Genomic DNA, 24,453 nt, shown 5'->3' with positions numbered 1-24,453 from the left:
AAGACTGTAAAGAAATACACCTTTTGTGTTATTTGTGATACATAAATTGAACATACAGTAGGGAAATGTATTCATTGTATGCAGGGGCAGTTGGGTATCAAGGGTCTTGCTCAGGATTCTGCAGTGGTAAACTGTCAATTGTGGGATTCAAACTTGTGAACCTGCAAGCACAAGTCTGCCTCTCTGACCACTAATCCACCACTGCCCTCAACGGAAATAAGGCTGACCACTTATAAAACTGATCTGTTAAAAAAAAACATTCAGTTGAACGTCAATATTTTCGAAGAAGATAAAGTAATTTATATGATAACACTTCATTTAAAAAAATAAAAAATAAATAAAATTTAACGCTGCTCTCTGTAGTGCGCATGCGCGCCCCGGATGTTTTTATCCCATTTCCGGCTGAAAGGAGGCGGAGTTTCCGCTCGGGGTGTAAACAGTAGTGAGCCCTTAGTTCGTCCTGCTAACTACACATCGCAATAACTTTTCTAAAAACCTCCACAAACAGCACGGACCCGCAGAAGCATGATGGGTACGTGCTCACTGCGCTGTTTTCATCCTCCATCATTAATATCACGTCTTTGCTTATTTTGGAGTAATTATCAACTAATGTGAGCACGCTACGTCAACATGAACCGAACTCCGTGTGTAAAACTGTGATTTTTACTTAAGTTGTGCTTACAAAGAGACTTTAGTCTTTCTTGAAAAAGTTTTATCAAATGTTCTTAAATCACGTGTAATTGATGTTCAATACGGCTTTCTTATAACCAACCAAGTTGCGTTAATTTTATTAAGGCTAATCTAAACTCATGATTAAATGCTCTTGCTGTATCACGTCGTGTATGTTGGAGTCTGCTCATCACCATATTGTAGTTTCAGTTATTCTATATTCATACTGAATCAGTATTTTTAGTCTTTAAAAATAACGACATTTAAACTCTTTACACAGAATAAGTCAAATTAATCCATAAACACGAGAGTAATGCGTTTCTTTAAGTAATTAGCAATTCATTGCGTTACATTCTGGAAGCTCCATTAAAGACCTAATTTTATTTATTCTAAAATTATTAATAATGTGTTTGGGTAGACTTGTTAAGAGACTTGGAGTCACTTCATGACAACCAGCCACTGTTTAGTGATCAAGTTGATTTAAGTGTCAGGCCCTTCAGTCCGGCTTCACTCCCTCTCTGCACCTCCTCTACAGCCTCCCCTCTCCCCCTCTCCTCCCTGCGCCTCCTCATCCCTCCCCTCCGCCTGCTGACGGCAGCCATGTGGCAGGTTGTGCGGCATCAAAGCATAAAGCATTACGGGATGCTGGAGGACTTTGTCTCCATGGCAACAGAGGCTGTCCCACAGCTGCTGACGGACAGGCAGAGGAGTTTGCTGCTGCTGGCTCTCAGAGCCAAGGTGAGTGCTTCCTTCATCACTCACCCCCCCCCCCCCCCCCCCCCTAGAGTCAGGCAGACAAACAGGAAGTAATGCCTTTGGTTTGTCAGGTGACCCTCTGTGACCCAGACACACCTGCTGTGTCCCCCCACTTGGACGAGATCCGCTCTGTCTCCCAGGCGACTGCAGATGAAGTCGTGGAGGAGTGTTGCTCCGCTCTGTTGTCCCTTAGCGATGCAGTGACGCAGACTCCGGATGAGACCCAGCGCCTCCTGCAGGTGTGAGCTGACCTCTGACTCCTGCAGCTTTCTGCTGACTCAATTTTATTTGCGGGACACCTTTAACTGCTCCTTGACTTCCAGGAGGTCTTCGACCACAGCTTTGACTCGGCTCTGCAGTCCCTCGTTTGCGACCTGCTGTCCCGCATTGAGCAGCTGTTCCCCATCCCCGACTTCAAGCAGGTGCTGCTCCGCCTCACGCACACACCGCACTCAGCTGCCGTTGTCATGTTTCTCTGCTCTTAAGGTCATTTTTAATGAGAGTTACTGCAGAATTATGGAGACAGAAGATTGAAGCGAGCACCTTCTAACTTCTCCATCACTGGAACTTACTCAGCAAACTGTAGTTCAAGGAGAGATCAGAGGCTCAAACATGTCATGTTGTTATCAGGCTGCCTCTTGGCTCGATGCTGCCCCTGCTGGTATAGAGGATTGCCTGCAGGAGGCGCACAGGGAGGAGCTCCGACAGCTGCTGACCAATCAGTGCTGCTCTCTGGAACAAGCCTTGACGGCAGGTATGAAATACCAAACCGAAACACCACTGAGTGCAGTAAATCCCAGTGTTAATGACGTTGTTTCCTCAGTAGGCGGAGACTCAGAGAAGACCCTCCTTTCCGTGTGGTCCCACCCATTCTTTACCAGACTGACCAATCCTGAGCCTCCTGACTCTCCTGATGCCCCACCAGATGTGGAGCCTGTGAAAGTGGAGGTGGTGATGGTGAAGGACGAGGAGGTGATTGGTGGGACCGAGGCGGAGGCGTTCAATCACAGCACAGCAGAAGGCAATGAGGAGTGTTTACCTGTGGTGGAGCGGGTGGACAGGTGAGGGGGGGGTTGGGGTTGTGGGCGAGCGATCCTCTACTGTCCACAGATTTGTAATAACCAGGTTTCTCCTGATAGGTGGGGGGACTCACCTGGAGACACAGTTGACCAATCAGAAGACACTGGTAAGCCCTGCCCCTCATCCGTCTGCATGCATGCATGCTTTGTTTCTGTCACACCTGAAGCTCTCTGACTCTTACAGTCGGCCAATCAGATCACCCCGAGGTCCCAGCCAATGCTCTGTACAGCATTTCCCATAATTCCCAGCGTGTGGCTCACAAGTGTCCTCGCTGTGGGAAATGTTTCATCTACCGCTCCCAGGTGAGCCTCAGTCAAAACTTTATTCTTCGCCCACACTCAGACGGAGAACAGACGGCTGCTTTCTGTCTGCAGGTCATCCGACACCTGCGCACCAGCAGGACCTGCCGCCGGCCCGTTGCCACCGCCATCCAGGAGCTCCGCCCGGCAGAGCCCCGCTCCATCAGAGCACACTCCTGCTTCCAGTGCAGTGCCGTCTTCAGAACCAAAGCCGAGCTCCTCTCGCACCAGCGTGTGCACCGCATGCGCCCCAGCTACCGCTGCACCGACTGCGACGAGGAGTTCCACCACCTGTCCAGCCTGACCAATCACAGGCAGACGCACCTGGACAAGGCCGGCTTCACCTGCAGGCGCTGCCACCAGGTGTTCGAGTCTGCGACGGAGCGCGACGCTCACAGGGCACAGCACCGGCCGCCCAACCTCACCTGCACCGTCTGCTCGCAGTCGTTTGGCTCACAGATGCAGCTGCTGCGACACCTGCAGACGCATTCAGTGGAGGGAGCCGAGCCCCGATACACCTGTCGCTACTGTGACCTCAGCTTCTCAGGTGAGTCGCTACCACACACAGCCCAACTTCAGCTTCTGAGGTGAGTCACTGTCACACTGCCAACATTCTGTTTCACTCCAAACACAGGCTGACTTCCGAGCACTGACCGACCTCGGCTTGAAACAATACATGTTGTAAACGTTTGTTTCATACAGGATCATTGACCTTTGACCTCCTGCTGGCTTTGAGGTGACTGGACCTGTTTGTGTCTACAGGAGTGACCCAGCTTCGTATCCACCAGCGGACACACACTTTCCGCTCGTTCCAGTGCGACCAGTGCAGTAAAACGTACGGTTCTCTGGCCGGCCTGCAGTCTCACCGGGCCAGCCACTCGGCCGACAGCCGCTACCTCTGCTCGCAGTGCGGCAAGCGCTTCAAAACCCGCGACGGGCTGGAGTGCCACCTGCGGACACACACCGGAGAGCGACCTTACCGCTGCCCCTACTGCCCCAAAGATTTCACAGCGCTCGCCGGCCTCAACGTGCACGTGCGGCGGCACACCGGTGAACGGCCGTACGTGTGCTCGGTGTGCAGTAAGGGCTGGCCGTCCGGCGGCGACCTGCAGAAGCACATGAGGACTCACACGGGCGAGCGGCCGTACGTCTGTCAGGACTGTGGGAAGGCCTTCTCCATCTCCTGCCACCTGACCGAACACCGTCGCATTCACACTGGTGAGGGGTGCCCGCCACACCTTTAGCCTTCCATCATTGACCTTACACTGAGGCTGATTTCAAAATTTCTCCACATTGAACTTGTGAACGCTGGAGTTCTTAGTAAAAGAAACATAACTTTAAGGTGAAATTCAAGATGTTGAGCTAGTTATTCAGCCAGTCTGATCAGTCCTGTATTACCACATTGTACCAGCAGAGGGGGGAGTGAGTTCTATGGAGAGACTCCACACAATTATAATGATTCTGAGAAATATATTCTTATTTTAATTGGATTTTTAATCATTTATATTTAAAGGGGACATATCATGCTAAATCCACTTTTTTAGCCCTTAAATGCATTTTCTTGTATATTTAGAGTGTTTAGAAGTACAGAAAAGTTCAAAGTAGTCTCTTCAGGTGCTCCGTTGATATCTTTATATTCTGTTTTGGTCATATTTTGCGATCGGTTTCGATTTTTCTATTCTCTATTACGTTTTTTGAACAATGACGTCACAGTATTCGCAGCGGAACTGCCAAATTAGGACATCGACACTTCGAGCAATCCGCCATTTTTGTTTCTCGCTGCGATTTTGTAGTCCAACCGAAGTTACGAGAGGATAAGTCGAAATGTTCGGTTGTTGGATGTAGTAACCCACAAGCTTCGTTACACCGCCTCCCAGCATCAGAACCTTTTCGAAGTGCCTGGTTGAGTTTTATTTTTCACAGAAATGTACCCACATCTGTGGGTAAGGTCATTTTTGTGTGCGCGAAGCACTTTAAGGACGACTGCTTCAGCAACCTCCGCCAGTATAAAGAAGGATTTGCCGAAAGACTTGGTCTGATTGAGCGGTCAGTTCCTTCTATCTATGGAGACGACGAACAGAGCACTTCGGTAAGCTGTATATAACGCTAAAAAGTGTGATGATAAGACGTCCCTGTCATTGTTTTGTTAGCATTAGCAGTTGCACCGTCTTCATATGTTAGCGCTGTGTGCTCGTTTTAGATTATAATGTAACTTCTGTGTTAAATAGTCGTTGTAATTCAGGCAGTATTGTAGTAGTGGGCATGGATGGAGAAGTTAGTGTAAATATAGTAACACACCATTGCGTTACATCCATATGAAGACGTTGTTCTGCAGGTGTATCATCGTCATTTTCATCTCGCTCCGCCGGGTCCGACTCTGGCTCCAACATGTATGGCTGGATGGACAAATCTTCCGTTGTTGACATTTTGTAAATAATGTGTGAATATAAAGTTTCTGCGCCGCTAGATAATTGTATCTGTTCTATCAAACTACAAAGATGGCCGAACAGGGTGGAGTTGAACCGAGTGTCACCTCTGCAACCTGGAGAGGAGGCGGGGTATGAAGAGACCGCCCCAAAACGAGTTGCTCTCAGAAGCACATCAGAAAAGGGGTAGAAAAGGGGCCTGTGGAGCTCTAATAATGAGGAATTCAGACCCAAGCATTGCAGTTCCGCTTTATATAGACCACAACTGTATGATTTATATGTAAAAAGGAAGGATTTAAAAGCATGATATGTCTCCTTTAAAGTGTTAGTAATTTGTATTTATTATTGTTTGGTGAATTTACTTTCTGTGAGTTTTCTCCTCTCTCACGCTAAATGTTAGAGTGACTCTTAGTTTGATGGAATTCTCTGTAACTCCGGTGTCATTGTCTTTTATCTTCCAGGGGAAAAACCGTTTTCGTGTCCAGACTGCGGGAAATGTTTACGGAGGAAGTTCGACCTGAAGAAGCACATGTTGTCTCACAGCAACGTGCGACCTCACGTTTGCAGCTTCTGCCCCAAGAGCTACACCCGCAAGACTCACCTCAACCGGCACCTGCTGACGCACCGCACGGCGCCCAGCCAGGAGGCGGCGGGAGCACGGGAGGAGGCGTGACATAAATTCACAAAGCGGCTCTCTGACTGCGCTGCCTGAACTGTGTCTCTGAGGGACGTGACTCCACGGAGGTTTCCATCGAGCTGAAGATGAACCAACATGTGTGTGAAGCCTCCTGCTGTTGTGGTGCTCTCTCTGATAAAATGTGCTATCAAACACGCTAATCGTGTTTTTCTTGCAGGCGTGCGTCACTTTAATAAGCGGCATCATCGTCTCGTGTGTGTATTTGTGTGTGGGTGGGTGTGTGTGTGTATTTGTGTGGGTGTGGGTGGTCATTGGATTTAGAATCAACAGAAAACAACCTCCTGATGAGTGTGGTGTACTTTTATTCAGAAACAAAAACATAGGTCACCAAATGGTCAAATACCAACACTTGTGTGTAGGTGTGTATGAGATACTGCCCCTGCAGGTGGGTGGTGGTATTGTGTTGTATCAACTTAAGCCATAAGATCAGTGAATATGAGATGTGTGTGTGTGTGTTTTCGCTCAGTCGTCGCTTCCTCCCGTCCTCTCGATGACCTTCTTCATCCACCGGGTCATCCTGAACAGGTGAGTGTAGAAGCCGTATTTTCCATCGCGGTCACAGCCTTCGCCCCACGACACAATACCCATCTGATACCAGCGATTCTCTGCCGGGTGCTACACACACACACACGTTTGCAGCTTCAGATTGAAGCTCGTAATTTAAATTATCAAATTACAATCTGCTTTGACTCACCTTCATCACAAATGGACCGCCGCTGTCTCCCTCACAGGCGTCTCCACGTTGGTTCTCTTCTGGTTGAAAACCTGCAACACAAACAGCCGACGTTCGAAATCTCATATTTTATCTGTGACTTTTTATCCTATTTTCATATTTGATCTTAACAGAAGATGCGCAACACAAGCATGTTAATCATATGTTTTACATCGGACATAGAAACACTGCAATAATACAATTGTCACCACTATTTTGGTGATTTCATTTTTAAAACTAGTTCCATGCATTTTCTTTCAAGGTTTTTCCTCTATCTTTACTAGAATAAGGAAAACTGATTTTACAAGAAGTGCATGAAAGAAATTTTATGTAAAATAGGAAAAAAAAACTTTTTTAACTATTGATGGATGGGTGTAAGAGGCCCTGAGATAAGAAACAAGGAAATGTTTTAACCAATTTAACAAGAGCGAACTCCTCTGGATGACACGAACCGTCAGATGGTTTTTGGTTCAGAACATAATTGGAAACCTGCAGCGCTTCACATGGACAATGTAGAACGTGAAATCTTACCTGCACAGAACATGTTGTCTGTGACCTTGACCTGTGTGGAGCTGCGACAGACATCCTGGTCCACGATGGGGAGGTGAATCTGCTGGAGGACTATGGGTAAGTTCTTGACAGCCGGGTTCCAGGTTTCCTTAAGGTTACCCCAACCGGTCACTCGACCCTTGAAGCCCTGGGACATCAGCCTGCCGGGAATCAAACAATCGACAGGAATTGAAGCTTTGAGGACAAAGTGAACCGTGTCGGTCGTGTTATGAAGCAGACAGTCGTCCTACAGCTTGGCGACAGCCTTGTTGGGCAGGCAGATGGGGTGGATCTCATTGGTGAACTGGATCGGTCGTCTCATGTGCAGCAGCGCAATGTCGCGGTTCAGGTTCACCCTCCAGTTGTACTTTGGATGCACAATGATTTCATCGATGGCCACGATCTTCTCGGTGCCACGCTCAAACCTGGAGACGATGTAAATTAGGAAAATCTCGAGGGTTTGGCACATTGACTCCGGGCTGCCGCATCCTGCCAGTGAGTTATTCTTACTTGGCTCTGTTGTGTTTTCCCAGACGAACCAGTATGTCGTTGGTGGTAAAGTTCTTGTTCCAGGGCGGGTAGAGGATGCAGTGGGCTGCTGTCAGGATCCATTCATCGCTGACCAGGCTGGCGCCACACAGCAGCTCCTGAGGGCTGCGCTTGTACAGCATCACCTGCCTGAGCACAGAACAATCAGAGCTGAGCCTTCATGAACAAAAAGATTATTAGAGGTGCTTCTGAGTGTTCCGAGACTTTGTGATGTCAGCACCTCCCCCTTAAACAATGCAGAAGACATCCTAAAACACTATGGAGTCTGAATCATTTCAGAGAGGTAGGACAAGTACTGCCTAATGTCCTGAGGAAATGAGCACGACGAGAGCGCGGCACTCGGTGGGCAATGGAGCACCAGGTCTTCAGAGGATTGAAGAACACTGTGGAGGAAATAGTTTGCAGGAGGTTAAAAGCCGAGTGCTGTTACCACGGCGCTGAAGCCACTTCGGCGTCGTTGCCCCCGACAATACGTTGCTCCCTGTAGGACTCCAGCAGCTCCGCCTCCTTTGCATCCTTTATGTTCATCCTCTCAAACAGTGGACGCTCGCCACACACTACAACACAACAGCCAAAGAACCAATCAGAATGATGGTCGACTGTCTTACAGCTTGAACATGGGTGAGGGTTGTCTCTGAGCCACCTGCGGACGGACTCACCGCTCTCTCCTTGTCCGAAGGTTCGAGGGTTGAAAATGTTTTTCCTGGCAGGACCAAGAACGGAGCGCTCCCGGCCTCCAGTCTGCGTCGTGTCGTCTTCACCGAGCAGTGGGTCCTCTGGAAGGCAGACAAGTGAAGGATCAGACAGGTGAGGGATCACACACATAGATTCAAACACATGTACTTTACCACAAAGGTCCAGGTCGCAGTAGTCAACAGTGATGTTTCCAGAAACGTGAATGTAGCACCAAGGACCCTCTGGGTCATTGTCTGGGTTTCGGCACTTGTTGCCCGCCAGGGTAACCTCCGGGATGAAGTCTTTGTCCAGACTGAGAGCTTTTGCCTCTGGTGAGGACCAGTGCAGACAGGGGTGGCCTCCCATGGTAACGCTCAGGTCACCATCATAATCGATCCCGTAACTCGGTAGACACACTGTGTTTTTGACGGGCTTCGGCGCCTCGGTGGGTTGAACGAAGTCCTCACCTTCAAACCGAACAAGAGGACCTGGTGTCATTGTCCTGCTAATCCACAAAGTGAAGGTGACGTGCTCTGTCAGACACTGACCACAAACAGGTACGCGACAGGACTCTTTCTGCACAGAGGGGTCCTGAGTGAAACACCAAGGTCCCTCCGGACGGCTGTCAGGGTTCCTGCAGAAGTTCTCCTGAAGGAGGTCGTTCTCTGAAACATTGTACTCCCTGCACAGGTCAACACAACACCAGTCACAACGATAAACAGGAAGTCTGACAAGGAATGAGATGAATCAGACGGCTGAACAAGTAATCTCACCGCTAGACCAGTATAAATGTAATTCGATTGGTCAACTGGTAATTGGACATGTAAACCCAGAAATTGTTTATTGTTGAATGATCACGTTGATTCATTGATGCAGGATGAGTGGCGGTGAACTAGTCTATACCTTTGTTTTGGTCACCTGTTGATAGATCCGTTGTGTACCTGGGTTATATGGTCAGTTATGGGTTGATGGGTTAGTTAATTAGTGACCTGCTGATGAGTTGGTTCTGTTGGTGAGTTACCTGCTGATGGGGTGGGGGAAGCTGTGTTTCCAGTGCTGGCATACTCGTCCAGTCTTGGTGATGTTGATGTTTCCTTCGTAGTTCACTCCCTGACCAGAGATGCACTGACCTGAAAACACACACATACGCACCCTCAGCAGGAACGCACAAACCAACGAGATCAGGTGAACCTGTGTACGTGTATATGTTTGTGTTTACCTTGTATACACTGTCTGACCAGCTCGATGGTCTGTGTCGTTCTTGCTATCTGGGTTCCTTTACAGTCTGGGAAGCAGACACACACACCGCAGTAAGGTGTTTGTTTGTGTGTTTGTTCAGCTGGTCTGGACTTTGTTCATGTTTGCATGGCAGCACACAGCAGAACAAATATTAAGAAACGTCAGATTGATCGGTACATACCAAGGTATTTCACCCAGAAGCTCTCCTGTGGGATCAAACAGTGATGTGGTTAGAGTTTAAGCAGTTGTTGTTGTCAGTGCTGTTTGTGTTTGTGGATGACATAGTGAAGTGTTGTCGTACTGTTTTATCCGTCTGTTCGAACACCTCTCTGGCCTCTTCATGGTCACAGATTTCCTGCACACATTCTCTCTCCAGGTTCCCTGACAGGAAATAACACACAGTAAATGACCTTTGCGGGCCTTTTCATGAAAAACAACCGCAGAGAGGACTTGAGACAGATATCTATATTAGAGTATAGATATCTGTCTCAAGTCTCTCTGCGGTTGTTTTTCATTTTTGGAGTCAGTTTCTGTCTTTGTGTGATATTTCTTTTGGAAGGGGGGGGGGGGGGGGGGGGGGTTGTTTTATCCCCTTTGAGATTTGTCTTTGTAAAGTCAGTCAGTACATATGATATATTTTTATTTCTTGAAGTCCACATGGTCAACTCTGACTGTGATCATGATTCGATTTTAAGTAGATCATAATCAGTAAATTCACTTTTGTGATTGTAATCAGCAGAATACCAAGCAGACACATGGACAGGTAGATCATGTGAGTGAACCGTTAACCTGACAATCTTACCTGGTTTCATCTCCTCAAACATCTGATTGGCTCGTCGGTTCCGCACCAGGACCTGTGTCGCTCGCTGGCTGTCGAGAAAAACTACAAAACAAACATCGGCATGAGAGCGAGGTGATATTTTTCCGGGTTGTGTTTGAGTTTTTGACGTATTGAACATGCCACAGATAACAAGCTTGTACTCCTAAAGTATTAAAACATCAATACAGTCCAACAGGATCTGATAATGTTCAAACTGCTGTACGGGTGGAGGGATGATAATGTCCTCGCTAAATGTCGGGTGAAGTACACAGAATAACTCCGATGAAACACTCGGACTGCATGTAGTTCAAACAAAGTGCAGGTCCAGTAAATTTCATATGCCGCCTCGACGACTGTGACCCAACATCGAGTACCTGTACTTCTCACACACGCGGCAGAGTAAAGAGTAAACCTGGTACCATGGTCGGCCACACTGCTGTGCAGGAGGAACAGCAGCAGGACTGCAGCTGGTTTTGGGTCCACCATGATCCAGACCTCCAATCAGAGCCTCAGAACCGGATCCAGCAGAGTGGCTGTGCAGTGTGTCTCTGGCCGTCCGTCCCGCTCTGCTTTCTGAGGCCTCGCTATTGACCGGGGGGTCAAAGTATGAGGCACTGCGATGAGTCCGACCTGTTTACTTTGACTCATCGTAACATCCTTGCTCCGTCACTTTCAGCCCTGTAGCCTTAGTTTTTGATTCAGTGTTGAAGTACAATCACATTTGATGGATTTTAAGCTGCAACTTGTCTGTTTAAGGCAGGATATTTAATTCCTTGTTAACATACAACTTAGTTCTCTTCTGATTGATTATTTGGTTAACTATTGACCAGTTAGTTGGTCTCCAGTAGGAGCTGATAGGTGAGCGTGTTCTGTGCTGATGGGTTGGTTACCAGATGAAACTCAGTTGTGTTGGTCATCATGAGAAACTCTGTTTCACCTCTACAGTGAAAGTTTCTGTATAAGATTCACCTGATACATCTGCAACAAGTATTTAGCCTTTACGGAATGTAAAATTGGGACGATGAACCTTTGGTGCTGGTTTCTGCTGTAGTTTCTCTCCTGAAGATGGCGCCACAGAAAGTGCGTTATTGAGAATCGGTACATTGAAATTTTGTGTTTTTGTGACATGACTTTGGCAGCGACTGTAAGGAGTCCATCCCCGGAACTGCTTACACACACACACACACACACACACACACACACACACACACACACACACACACAGCACTCGAGATTCAAAGCGACCAGCACAGATGGAGACTTAGTGAAAGGATATCGACCCCCTGACTCAGCACGAGCTCGCACATCAAATATTTACCTGCCGATATCGAGAGGTGAAAGTCTGCGACAGCGCAGACAAACTGAGGGAGGAGGACCAATCACGCATGCTTGCGCTCATCTCGTGACCTCCATCCACTTCTTTATTCATTCTTTCTCCTTGCTCAATATTCAGCTTTCTTATATAGAGTAAATTTAACATTTATTTCCTAAATATTTAGCATCATTCAGTCGGTGGGTTGGTTGGTCTGTCAGTTGGTGAATTGGTTAGTTGCTGAGTTAATCAATTGGTCCATCAGTTATTGAGATTAGGTTAAATCGATTTGGGATAAGTTGGTGAGTCAGTCAGTAAAGTTCATAATCTTCATCAGAGCTGAAACTTTGCTGACATGTTCCTCATTTTATGTTTATTTCGATATGAGGAAACACAAACGGCAGGAGATTACATCGACTGCCTGCATGTGTTTTTTCCTCTAATGCGACTTAGTCTGTTGACAGAGACTTTTTAAGTTAATTCACCAAGCAGCAGTCTCCAGGAAAGAGATGTAATCAGCACTATGAAGCATTGGTCATACGTATTGGTTATGCAGCTGCATGGCTGACATTCAGAGTCTTAGGGTGCGTCCGAATTGTCCCTCCTATCTCCTGGGGTATGTCCAAAAAGTCCCTCCTCTCTCCTGGGCCGTTTTCCAATACCTATACTTGTCTATACTTGTGCTCTCGTGTACTCGTGAAACGTCATCAGTGGGAGACCAAGTACTGTTCCAATTCTTAGGCCGTTTCTCACCGAGTACACATGGAATACCCAGATGTGTCCTCGCTCCGCTCACTTTTTCGAGTATGCATCGACACTGACCTGTGCAGTCTTGGGAAGCCAATTTACCCATAATGCATTTAGCAAGAGAAGCCGGCGCAGATCCCGGAGGAGGAAACACACAACGGTGCGTAAAAAATCTGAAATATTAGCGTCATTGTTCAACAGAGTGCAGTTTTAAGAGGGTTTTAGGCGAGAATATAGTTGTTTAAAATGTTGTTATGAGGTTGATATTTCAAGATCATGCTTACTTAAACATTTGTTCTGGCGTTTTCATGAGATCTAAATGTTTTGGTGTAAATCTAACAGTGTTCATGTACATTTAAATTTGCTGCTGAGGGGAAAGATCCTGTTTAAAACTATTTAACTTGACTGAGAGGTGAAGGTACTACTGGCCATAGTGTTTTGTCTCAATTGCACTGAAGTGTTCTACCCATTCTACTGGAGGTTCTACTGGAGGTTCTACTGGAGGTTCTATCGGAGGTTCTACTGGTTCTACTGGAGGATGCTGTGGATTCAAACTAACACCATGCACTATTTGAATCCAGGACTACTAAGGAACCTGAACCCTGGTCCAGTGGAGAAGAGGAACTCCTCCAGATGAGGATGGGAGTGAGGATTGTTTTTGATGCTTGAATTATTGCATGCATATATATTCATACATGTGTTAATAACTTACTGAACTGGTAGTGTGTCATTCTTTTTGTTTTATGTCCTCCTCATAGACCTCATAATTGTTGAAATTCCTCCGAGACAATTACATTGTTTATCAAATAACACAGACAAATGTTCAGTTCTAAATTTTACAGTCATGTACAATCATTTACAGTCTGTTGATCTCTCTGTTGATCTCTCTGTCTTTATCCATCTATCTCCATATATTTGCACATGAGTAGAAAACATGACTCCATGAGGAGAGCTTCCTGTCTGGATGTGGTTCTCCTCTCTGAGGCCTGCAGGTCGTTCTTCAGGAGCAGGTAGCTGGACAGTGAGTGTCGCTCACACATCACTTCCTGCCAGGTCCCTCTGGACGTCCTCAGTGTCACCTGGTCATCTCCATCATCATCCCTGGACCTTCCTTCTCCTCCTCCCTGGACCGTCCTTCTCCTCCCTGGACCGTCCTTCTCCTCCCTGGACCTCCCTCTCCACCTCCATGTTGTCACCCGATGCCACACAGACAACACTCAGACAGCAACCAGAGGACGTCTCTCCAGGCTCTCAGAAAGACGGAGCACCAGCAGGTTTGGCCTGGAGTCTGTTGGGTTTCAACCTGCCTGTCAGTTAAAAGTCACATGAAAACATTTGATATATTTTGATGTAATCATGAATCAGAATTCATTGTGTACCTTCGTGTTCATGATTTTGATTATTGAAATAAAGCAGGTTGCCATTACAGTGATATAATAACAACTGTGCGCTGCAGGCATGGATATAGTACTTCCTCTGTCCTCCATCAGAAAGTACTTGGTGGATACAGTACTTCCTCTGTCACCCAGCAGAAAGTACCCAGCTAGTACCAGTACTTGCTGGTACATGGAGGATCTGTGCAGGACAAGAGCATCCTGCACAGATCCCCAGTTGCCAATGTACACATCAATAAGCCTCATATATTATAGAGTATTTTTTAACGACAGGTAGATGCAGGAAAGATTCTACCTTGCTGACATGTTTCAGCTTCATCTGTAGTCTTCCTCAGAGCCTCATCTGGTTGTGATGACATGTCGGTCTTTATCAGGTGACGGGCCAGATGAGGCTCTGAGGAAGACTACAGATGAAGCTGAAACATGTCAGCAAGGTAGAATCTTACCTGCATCTACCTGTCGTTAAAAAATACTCTATAATATATGAGGTTAGAAAGAACTTTAGAATTTTACAAAACAATGTCATTATTCTATGTACATAATGTTTCTAACTTGTGTTATTACTGTTGTAGGTTCTGCTGAAGTTTATTAAATAAAATTTCCTTTCTGCTTGATATCTTTCTTTGCTCGACAGTGTCAGCGATGTGTGTATTTATGTATTTACGCTCACACAGTATAAGCCATTTCTGTATTTATTCTAAAGAGAAATTACAGCTAATGATTGGAGTGCTTTACTGTAGGATGTATATTAGACAAATGTAATACAGTACATATTAATGACATGACCAGAAGGATGACAAGCAGCAGGTATGTGAAAAGCTGGTTACTTCATTTAATAAACATCAGGGATCTTCAGTAAAACAGTAAAATAATTGTTTGTATTAGTAGAACATTTCTGATCAGCTGCTTTCATTGTTCAAGGAGATGAAGAGTAAAATAAAGGCTATATAGGAGGTAGAAGTAATAGTAACACTGTCCTATACACAGAACTATACACTGTACTTTATACAGTACTGTACATGGTACTAAACACAGTACTGTACATTGTACTATACACGGTACAATACACTAATATACACAGCATGTATGCAACAGAAAAGGTACTATTTTACAATAATGTTCTAAAATTTAGATCATCATATAAAATATCATGTACAAATCACCTTCCTGCTGAACCTGAGAGGAAACAGGTTCCTCCTCCTCCTCCTCCTCCTCCTCCTCCTCCTCCTCCTCCTGAGCTTCAGGGTCCCATCATCCAGCCATGACAGCCACCGCGTCATCAAGTACTCGTGTTCCAATTCTCCTTTAACGCCGATGCGTCCTCGTAAATTTGGATTTCCGCACTTCCGAGGATACCTTGCAAGTAGTTACTCGTGACGTAGGCGAGTACACACTGACGCTCTAAGAATTGGAAAACGGCCTGGGTCTGACTGCGGATCACGGTGCCACACCACCGTGATCGCCTTTCACTCCTCCTTTAGGAAACCTTCCACAACCCGTGGATGACGTCACGGGGTTAAGGTAAAGTCGATATATAAGTAGATAGGAGGAACCATTTGGACGTACCCAAAGTTTCAGTATATAAACGCCTGAAACTTTTTCTGAGTAGTTACAGCACAATCAGGAATCGGTATGTGACAAAACATTGTACGCTCTCTGAAAAGGGTTTGGATCAGTACAACATGATGCAGCTTGAAAACAGCAACACAAATGACAACAAGATTTTTAAAATCGGTTGAGAAACAAAACAGTTATGGCAATTTTAAATCGCTTTCCAAGGTGAATATTTTCCTTTTTCTTTTTTTTCTAAACTGTGATTGCAGTTTCAAAAATGACAGAAAATGTATCATAAATTCTTTGTGTCTCAAGATATTCCAAGTGAAATTTTCAGGATATTGAGAATATATTACCTTCATATGAAAACTAACTTAAAATAAGAATTATCTGAAATATTTAGATTAACTAATTAAGATAATAAGCATCAATCCATCACTCCGTGATCCGTTATCTCATGCCCCCATCTGCAGTGACATTGTTGACAAAACACTGTTGAAAAATGCTCAGGTATTGGCCCTACGGATGAAAAGTTTTACCATTTATACCATCTTAAGACGTTTGAAAAGACATTAGAAGTAGAAAAAAATTTGCGTGCTGAATGCGCATTTTGTCACATACCTAGTGTTTGAGCCATGTAGCATCTCATCACTTCTGTGTTTCAGTACACAGTGTCTGCTGAGGATCTCTGCATGGATCAGTGTGAGGATGTGGAGGAAGGAGTCCCCAGTCCACCCACACCTAGACCTGGTCCCAGCAGTGTGTTGTTCAGGACTGATCTGTGCATGGAGCTTCAGCCATTTTTTATCCGAAAACATTTCCAACCCGGTTTTCCTTTTTTATTTCCTTCCGTGATCAGTCGGAGACAAAACTACAGTGGACCTGTTCCTGTCCCAGACCCGAGTCCTCAACATAAACCCGACCCTTACGCTGTTCCGGAGTCTGCACCAACGTCTGCACCAACGTCTCCACAGGAACCTAAAGCAGGGTCAGAACGCAGAAGTGAGGAGCTGTGGAGCTCTGTCCTCGGTCCTCAGCTCTCAGTCCTGCAGTCTGGCACATCTGGACCTAATTAACAACGACCTTCAGGATTCAGGAGTGAAGCTGCTGTGTGACGGACTGAAGATTCCTCACTGTAAACTGGAAGCTCTCAGGTCAGCATCAAGATAAAGTGTTATGACTTTAGAGTACCGTCACGTGATAGTCAAGGTTCATGACTCCAGGTGCGGGTGGAGATACAGATGCATTGTTAGGGGGAGCTCTTCATCTCTTGGCTCTTCTTCTCCTTCACAATAAGACTCTGAGACGGTGGACACGAGCTGCTCCTGGCTCGTGTCCCTCCATCCTGGAATCAGATCTTTTCCCACACTAGAAGATCACGTGTCATTTCAACTCCACGAGAGAGCCATGCGGTCACGTGGAAACGTACTGATCTTAATAAAAACTGTAGCAGAGTGTGCTGGAGGCATACTAACACACAGCGTCCTCTGTGAAAAGAAGAGAGGTTTTCAGAATCTCACTTCATGAGACAGATGACTCTATGACCCACACAGCCTGGTGGGAAGGCCTTTTAAGCCTAGAACTCACAATCAGTGCAATTAAAACACATGAAAGATGAAACAGTTCATTGGCTTCAGAGACTTGGAGTTTGAGATGAGTTTGCTTGTGATGCTTGAATGAAAGTCTAAACAGATTGTCGTCTCCATACCTGCTTATCTTCACAGACTCAATAAGTGTAACGTGTCAGAGAGGAGCTGTGGAGCTCTGTCCTCGGTCCTCAGCTCTCAGTCCTGCAGTCTGACACATCTGGACCTGCAGGATTCAGGAATGAAGCTGCTGTGTGATGGACTGAAGAGTCCTCACTGTAAACTGGAAGCTCTCGGGTCAGGATTCACACTTTTCAGCTGATTGCCTTTTAAAACTTGATGCTACTTATGGTTCAGTGACCATTCGCTGAAGTTTCTTTTTATTTTTGTACATTTGTTGTGTCAAATATGATGATCACCAGTGAAAACGATTGGAAACCTTTTATTTCTGAAATGACAAACAATCCAAAGTTGAGCCGAAAAGATGAGACACTACTGGTGGTTTGTGGGAAGACCTGTGGAAAGTTATGAAACTTTGCTTTCTGTTCTGTACACAGCAATAAGGTCAAGACCCAGATAGAGTAAGATACAGTTGCTTGTCTTGTATCATGATCGTGTTGCTCTGTCGACAGTGATCTGAAGTAAATGACAGGTTCTTACTGATGTTTGTTCTGTGTGCAGTCTGTCAGGGTGTCTGGTCTCTGAGGACGGCTGTGTGTCTCTGGTCTCAGCTCTGCGACACAACCCCTCCCATCTGAGAGAGCTGGATCTGAGCTACAACCATCCAGGAGACTCGGTAGTGAAGCTGCTGTCTGCGGCAGTGGAGGATCCGCGATGCATTCTGGACACTCTCAGGTATCCACACAGGAGGAAACATCTTCTCCTCCATGTTGAAATCACCCGATTCCTCCCTCGTCTTCTCAGGGTGGAGCCTGCTGGAGCCTGCCGGTTGAAACCCGGTCTGAGGAAGTGTAAGTGTGTTTCTCACCTGAAACAAAACCGCTCGCATTTGCCCGTCTCCACCCAGTGAGGAAGAGGTGTTGGTTCTCTCCTCCAGATTCCTGTCCACTGTCAATCGACACAAACACGGTGAACGCCAAGCTCAGAGTGTCCAACGACCACAGGACGGTGACACCTGCGGGGGAGCTGCAGTCCTACCCAGAGAACCCACACAGGTTCCGCGGGTGTCAACAGCTGCTGTGTGAGACGGCTCTGACTGGACGCTGCTACTGGGAGGTGGAGGGGAGCGGAGACGTCCTGCTCGCTCTGGCCTACAGAGGAGTCGGGCGGAGAGGAGCTGGTATTGAGTGCAGGTTTGGGGAGAACAATCAGTCCTGGTGTCTGTACGGATACAATCACAGATTCTCTGCTTGGCATGACAACGGACAGACTCTCATCCCTGCCTCCTGCTCCTCCTGCTCCTCCTGCGCCTCCTCCTCCTGCTCTAACAGGGTAGGAGTGTACCTGGACTGTCCTGCTGGGACTCTGTCCTTCCACAGAGTCGGTTCTGACTCTCTGGTCCACCTCCACACCTTCAAAACCTCCTTCTCAGAGCCTCTGTTTGCTGGATTTGGCTGTGGGAGACACTCCTCCCTGACTCTGTGTGAGCTGTGAAGGAGCAGGACGATGTGGAGCTTTGATATAAATGCTTGTAAAAAAATGTAAACTGAACATGAAACCTCCAAAAATGATTTAGACCACAATAAAGATTGTAAGACTGGAACAAGTTGTGTTGCACTCCTTTGGTTTAATTATTGTGATTGCCCAGTTGTTGAGTCCAGAGAGCTGAAGTAAAACACTTTTTATATTACTATATAAGTTACTGTGGCAGTAACTGCAGTCGTCCACTGGAGGGCAGCATACACAGTGTTGAATGGACCTTTTTGTTTGTGTGTGTGTGTGTGTGTGTGTGTGTGTGTGTGTGTGTGTGTGTGTGTGTGTGTGTGTGTGTGTGTGTGTGTGTGTGTGTGTGTGTGTGTGTGTGTGTGTGTGTGTGTGTCATGAGACTCTGTTTTCGTGGGAGTCATGAGACAGAGACGAAGAGGAGGACTTGGGATTCCACAGAGGAGAAGGAGTGGAGGTGATGGAGGCCGTGTGTCTGTGGGTGAGGGAGGTGAGGAGGTGCTGCTGTGGGGGGGAGGAGGAGGAGGAGGAGGAAGAGGAGAAGCACAGCAGAGAAGAGGAAGATGGCGGTGAAGAGGAAGAGAAGGAGGAGGAGGTGGTGGGCTTCAAGAGGAGCAGCAGCTCCTCGTCGCGCCCACCTGCTCAGGTAGGTCTTGGACCTGAGGTCAACACTGAAGTGAGGGTGAGCTGGAATGTCCCCCACTCACAGTCACAGCAAGAGAAGAAAGGATGATGCCCTTTTGTTTTTAAACTCTTTTGAGAATTTACTTTAATTTCAGTTCTCATGATACCATGGAAACTGTAATTTTGAAAGTCTCTGTCCTGACTCTACATTTTACAGTGTATTGTGCTTCATTTCTTATAGTGTTTGTTATTTCTCTACTTTATAGCCTGTTAACTTATATGTTTTGCAATGTGGTTCGCTAATATTTTCAACAGGGTTGTCAGATTTCTTCTAAGTATCTGTCATATTTTACAATGTAGTCCTCAGCTTCAGCTCCAGTCAAACAAATTTATGTTTGTTTAGATTAAGGTCCTGTTTTTAAAGATGCATTACAATTTTATGGGGGTATTTCAGATTTAAGGTGTTTTTTGTTTAACCTGGCATTATAGTTTTAAGGTGGTATATATTTTAAGGTGGCCTTGCAGGTTTAATATCAGACAAAAAAACTGTGACTTTTCCAAGTGATGTTTTATTTTTAAGGTGGCAGTATTAGTTTTTAAGTGGTATAATTTCAAGATAGTACCGGTATATGTATGTTCTGTACCTTATGTATCCCAGTTTGGCTTGGACAGGTTTTCATGATATTCTAATAGTTTTGAAGGTCCTATATTATGGAAAACTCACTTTATCATGGTTTTCTGTCCACATAGCCTGCGTGTGAGGCCCTGGAAGTGAAGAAAGTCTGTCATCTCTATCACTTATTTGCTCCACCTTTTTGCAAATGTGTGTTCATCTAGTCGAATCAGAGATTTTCCCTTCATGATGTCACTGGGGGAATAGCCACTCCCTCAGGTAGTAGATTATTCCCTTTGACCCGCCCACAGGTAGATGCGCTTTTCCCTCTAAAATTACAAGCAGGCGCTATTTTTTTTCTCCTCACATTATTATTAAACTGTATTAAACTGTGTCTGCTGAACTTCTCTTGTGTCCCAGCTGGATTCGGAGCGGTCGGGCTCGCAGCCTCACTGGTTCCACACCCTGCAGACCCGCCGGCTGCGGGCCCATCGAGGACGCAGTAACAGTGACCCTCTAGGAGGGGGCGACGATGAGCAGGCCTTCACCTGGGTCAGCTGACAGGTCACATGGGGATTGTGGGGGGGGGGGGGGGGGGGGGGTAGCGTGAGCCATCAGTTGACCCGTTCTTGTGTGTACAGAAAGCGGGTCTGCAGTTCGGAGCGGCTCAGTCGTACCTGAGTCTGGAGAAACTGGGAGAAGGAGCGTTCGCCTCCGTCTACAAAGGCATCAGCAGGTTCATCTCATTAGATCCGGTGTTAAAACAAGTTCTCGTATATTCAATGTTACTTCTTTCAAATTTTGTGAACGTTGAATAATGGCGAGTATTTCTTCTTCTATTGAGGATAAACGGGCAGCTGGTGGCTCTGAAGGTCATTCGCATGAAGACGGAGGAGGGCGTCCCGTTCACCGCCATCAGAGAGGGTGACCAATCATATTGCTGCCACATTCCCCACCCAGCGTCTCTTGTCACAGTGTGTTCATGTGTGTGTGTGTGTGTGTGTGTGTGTGTGTGTGTGTGTGTGTGTGTGTGTGTGTGTGTGTGTGTGTGTGTGTGTGTGACTGTTTGTGTGTGTGTGTGTGTGTGTGTGTGTGTGTGTGTGTGTGTGTGTGTGTGTGTGTGTGTGTGTGTGTGTGTGTGTGTGTGTGTGTGTGTGTGTGTGTGTGTGTGTTGCACAGCATCTCTGCTCAAACATCTGAAACATGCGAACATCGTCATCCTCCATGACATCGTTCACACCAGAGAGACGCTCACATTGGTCTTTGAGTATGTGGTGAGTGTGAACCATCAGACGACGGTGTGACGGTGTTGTTTCCTCTGACTGTTGTGTGACTGTGTTATTGTATTGACACTGTTGTGTTGTTGTTGTTGTTTTTGCAGCAGACAGATCTGGCTCAGTACCTGGCGCAGCATCCTGGAGGTCTGCGCTCACACAACGTGCGGGTAGGTGTGCTGATGCTGTGTGCAGCCTCTGGAGGACGCTGCACATACACACACTTCTGACCCTGTGTGTGTGTGTGTGTGTGTGTGTGTGTGTGTGTGTGTGTGTGTGTGTGTGTGTTTGTGTGGGCATGTGTGTGTGTGTGTGTGTGTGTTTGTTTGCATGTGTGTTTCAGCTCTTCATGTTCCAGCTGCTCAGAGGTCTTTGTTACATCCACAGTCGGAGAATCCTCCACAGAGACCTGAAGCCCCAGAACCTGCTCATCTCCTACCTGGGGGAGCTTAAACTGGCAGACTTTGGTCAGACACACACACACGATGATGATGATGATGATGATGATGATGATGATGATGATGATGATGAATTAATGAAAACAGTGGTTCTGGTTGTGGTCCAGGTCTGGCGCGGTCCAAATCCATCCCCAGTCAGAGCTTCTCCTCAGAGGTGGTGACTCTGTGGTACCGACCTCCTGACGTCCTGCTGGGCTCCACCGATTACTCCACAGCTCTGGACATCTGGTCACTGCCTCTTCCTCCTCGCCTTCCTCCTCATCTTCCTCCTTCTCTTCCTCCTCCTCCTGACAGTGTTTTTATTGTGGTCGTTGTTGTCAGGGGTGCTGGCTGTGTGTTCGTGGAGATGCTGCAGGGCGCGCCGGCGTTCCCGGGAGTCTCTGATGAGTTCCAGCAGCTGCAGAAGATCTGGGCGGTCGGTCTGGAGTTTGTTGTTGTTTTTGTTGTCGCTGTTGTTGTTTACATGAGAGCATCCTGTGCAGGTGGTGGGCGTTCCCACTGAGAAAAGCTGGTCCGGTGTCAGTCTGCTGCCGAACTACAGACCAGGTCCCAAACATCCTGCACTCACTTTGTTTACTCGTACATGTCTTGTGAAATGTGTTTATTCAAAGTGTAACGTTGTTGTTAATTTTTTATTGTTGTTCACTGTTATTATTGCAACCTTCTTTTTCTTTTTACATGTGTTTACTGTTGTTAGCGTGCTGATGTTTGTTTGTTGGTTTGTCTCTATTTTTCAAGAGTGGTTTCTTCCCTCTGAACCAAAGTCGTTCAGGACAGTTTGGAAAAGGTACATCGATAGTGTTGAATTCAGAGTAATAAATTACTATTACAGCATTGCGCATAATTTCTTTCAATAGTTTCAGCAGAAAGGAAACTGTGACTACTTATTGAGTTTAAGTTAGCATTACATCACTGTAGCATTGAGAAGTTTTAAAATAAGTTTTTCTTAAAGTCTAATGAGCTAAAGATTAGCTGAAGACAAAGAGACGCTCTCATTTAATGTAAAGACTTTATAACATTTTGCAGAAAATACAAGCCTGCTGACATTGGCTACTCTTTTGACATTTGCTGGCGATGCTACGCTAGTATTTATTGTAGAATCCAAAATTTTCTTGAGAAGATACCTTGCTGATATGTGCTAAATATTGTAACATCCAAACATTTTGCTCTGGATGTTAGGATATGCAAATATTAGTTGTAGATGCTAATATTTCCTATATATGCTAAATGCTAATATTTCTTACATATGCTAAATGCTAATATTTCTTACATATGCTAAATGCTAATATTTCCTACACATGCTAAATGCTAATATTTCCTACAGATGCTATCATGCTAATCTTTCCTACAGATGCTAACGTGCTGCAGATGCTAAGCTGTTGATAATTGTTGCAGATGCCAACATGCTAACTTGTTTCTCAGACTGGGTCAGCTGCCCTATAAGACCGAGGACCTGGTCCAGAGGATGTTGAAGGTGGTTCCCGCCGACCGGATCTCGGCTGAGGATTCCCTGCAGCACCCGTACTTCAGCACGCTTCCCATTCCCATCATGCACCTCAGAGACAGTAAGGACGTGGCTACATGCTCCATGGAGCAGTGTTTTTGTTGTGCGCTCCTGATTCCTGATGTTTGTTGTCCAGATGTTTCCATCTTCAAGGTTCCCGGTGTTCGTCTGGAGACGGAGGTCAAGGACATTTTCACCCCTGCACGCCGCAGCAAACCCTCGCTGCTGCCCGCCATTAAATGGAGCTAACAACCGGATGAAGCAAACAGAAGGAGCTCAACCAAGTTCAAGTGAAGAGCTGTGCGGAGCTGGCAAAAGAAAACGTTGACCAGCAGGTTCCGTTGCACTCCCTTCAGTTGGGTTAAGTGTGGAGTGCATTTTAGTGGGAGTCAAGGTTCAGTCTGTATGTGCAGCGGATTGAGGGTGGATAGAAGAGGGTGGAAAGACTTGAGCATCCTGACGGCCTGGTGGATGGAGCTGTCCCTCATACAGCCAGTGTAACATGAGCTCGCTTGGTTTTTTTCTCCATTTCCTGTAATAAAAAATGCTTTCAATAGTATTTATGTAGAATTTAATATGAAGTGTTTATCTACTCCTCTGTTGTTTCGTTAGCCCTTTGTTAGCATGTTAGCCGCGGTCTTGTGCAACTTTGGTTTCATTGTGTGTTTGGTACTATAAACTGTTATTGATACTGTTATTTGTTTTCTGTCATTACCACACAGATGTTTGGTTTTCGTTGTCCTTACCACAGTGTTGATAGTTGTTGCTTCGTGATTTTCTTGAAGTCAACAAACCAAAAACAAAAAGAAAACACATGATATTTAATGATAAACAACGACAAACAAACTGACATACCCTACCTCACAGTTTGTTTTTTTAATTGTCACGTCTTGTGTTTATTTTTTGAAACTATAAAACAACATTTACACTTTGACCTTAGATGACTTCTGTCCGTCAGTCCAGCAGTCAGCCAGCGTCCACCTCTTTTAGTTTTAGGCCTAATAACTGTGTTCATGTCATACTTAACTACCTAATAATGCTTCAGTTAGTAGAATAGTAAAACTCCCATTAATATTCACTCTCACCACCGGAGGGCCTCGTTGATCTGAGACTGACTGCACTTTGTCTTGTTTTCTCAAAACAAAGAGACATGTCAAACTCAAAACTGACTCCAAACAAAAGGCTAACGCTTCGTTAACATGCAAACAGAAAAATATTCACCATTCTGTGAGCTCCTCTTTGTTTTGAGTTGGTGCGGCCGTTTGTTTTCATCATCTGTCTCTTGTTTATCAG

The 24,453-nt window shown here is 46.0% G+C and overlaps 3 protein-coding genes across 4 annotated transcripts; 2 read left to right on the top strand and 1 right to left on the bottom strand.

Moving 5' to 3' along the window:
• Positions 1–389: 389 nt before the first annotated feature.
• On the top strand, positions 390–6,082 carry LOC308127906 (uncharacterized protein). 2 transcript variants are annotated; one of them, XM_080493315.1, is made up of 11 exons: positions 390–532; positions 1,205–1,407; positions 1,497–1,664; positions 1,749–1,847; positions 2,056–2,179; positions 2,249–2,486; positions 2,565–2,611; positions 2,689–2,807; positions 2,880–3,351; positions 3,567–4,022; positions 5,692–6,082. In XM_080493315.1, the coding sequence occupies exons 1-11, from the start codon at positions 526–528 to the stop codon at positions 5,901–5,903; spliced, it is 2,145 nt and encodes a 714-aa protein (XP_080349441.1). In that variant the 5' UTR covers positions 390–525; the 3' UTR covers positions 5,904–6,082. The 2 variants fall into 2 exon arrangements, with proteins under 2 accessions (XP_080349441.1, XP_080349442.1); XM_080493316.1 differs by having other exon boundaries at positions 405–532; positions 2,701–2,807.
• Positions 6,083–6,212: 130 nt separating this feature from the next.
• Positions 6,213–11,224, bottom strand: f2 (coagulation factor II (thrombin)). The gene is made up of 15 exons (XM_080492671.1): positions 10,891–11,224; positions 10,454–10,534; positions 9,953–10,032; positions 9,833–9,857; positions 9,632–9,697; positions 9,434–9,542; positions 8,961–9,094; positions 8,586–8,879; positions 8,397–8,513; positions 8,168–8,294; positions 7,699–7,866; positions 7,440–7,613; positions 7,171–7,349; positions 6,622–6,692; positions 6,213–6,542 (listed from the first exon to the last, which is right to left on the bottom strand). Exons 1-15 carry the CDS (start codon positions 10,955–10,957, stop codon positions 6,390–6,392), a joined length of 1,845 nt encoding a protein of 614 aa, XP_080348797.1. The 5' UTR covers positions 10,958–11,224; the 3' UTR covers positions 6,213–6,389.
• A 7,858-nt stretch (positions 11,225–19,082) lies between these two features.
• cdk15 (cyclin-dependent kinase 15) lies at positions 19,083–23,856 on the top strand. Its single transcript, XM_080493350.1, has 13 exons — positions 19,083–19,333; positions 20,345–20,476; positions 20,566–20,660; positions 20,769–20,848; positions 21,104–21,198; positions 21,306–21,368; positions 21,542–21,665; positions 21,764–21,884; positions 21,978–22,071; positions 22,139–22,202; positions 22,395–22,443; positions 23,079–23,221; positions 23,297–23,856. Exons 1-13 carry the CDS (start codon positions 19,148–19,150, stop codon positions 23,407–23,409), a joined length of 1,359 nt encoding a protein of 452 aa, XP_080349476.1. The 5' UTR covers positions 19,083–19,147; the 3' UTR covers positions 23,410–23,856.
• The last annotated feature ends 597 nt before the right edge of the window (positions 23,857–24,453 follow it).

Source organism: Lipophrys pholis (assembly GCF_963383615.2).
Source record: "Lipophrys pholis genome assembly, chromosome: 23".
NCBI lineage: Eukaryota > Metazoa > Chordata > Actinopteri > Blenniiformes > Blenniidae > Lipophrys > Lipophrys pholis.
Note: the sequence above shows the minus strand (reverse complement) of the source record. Positions and strands in the feature narration are given on the sequence as shown.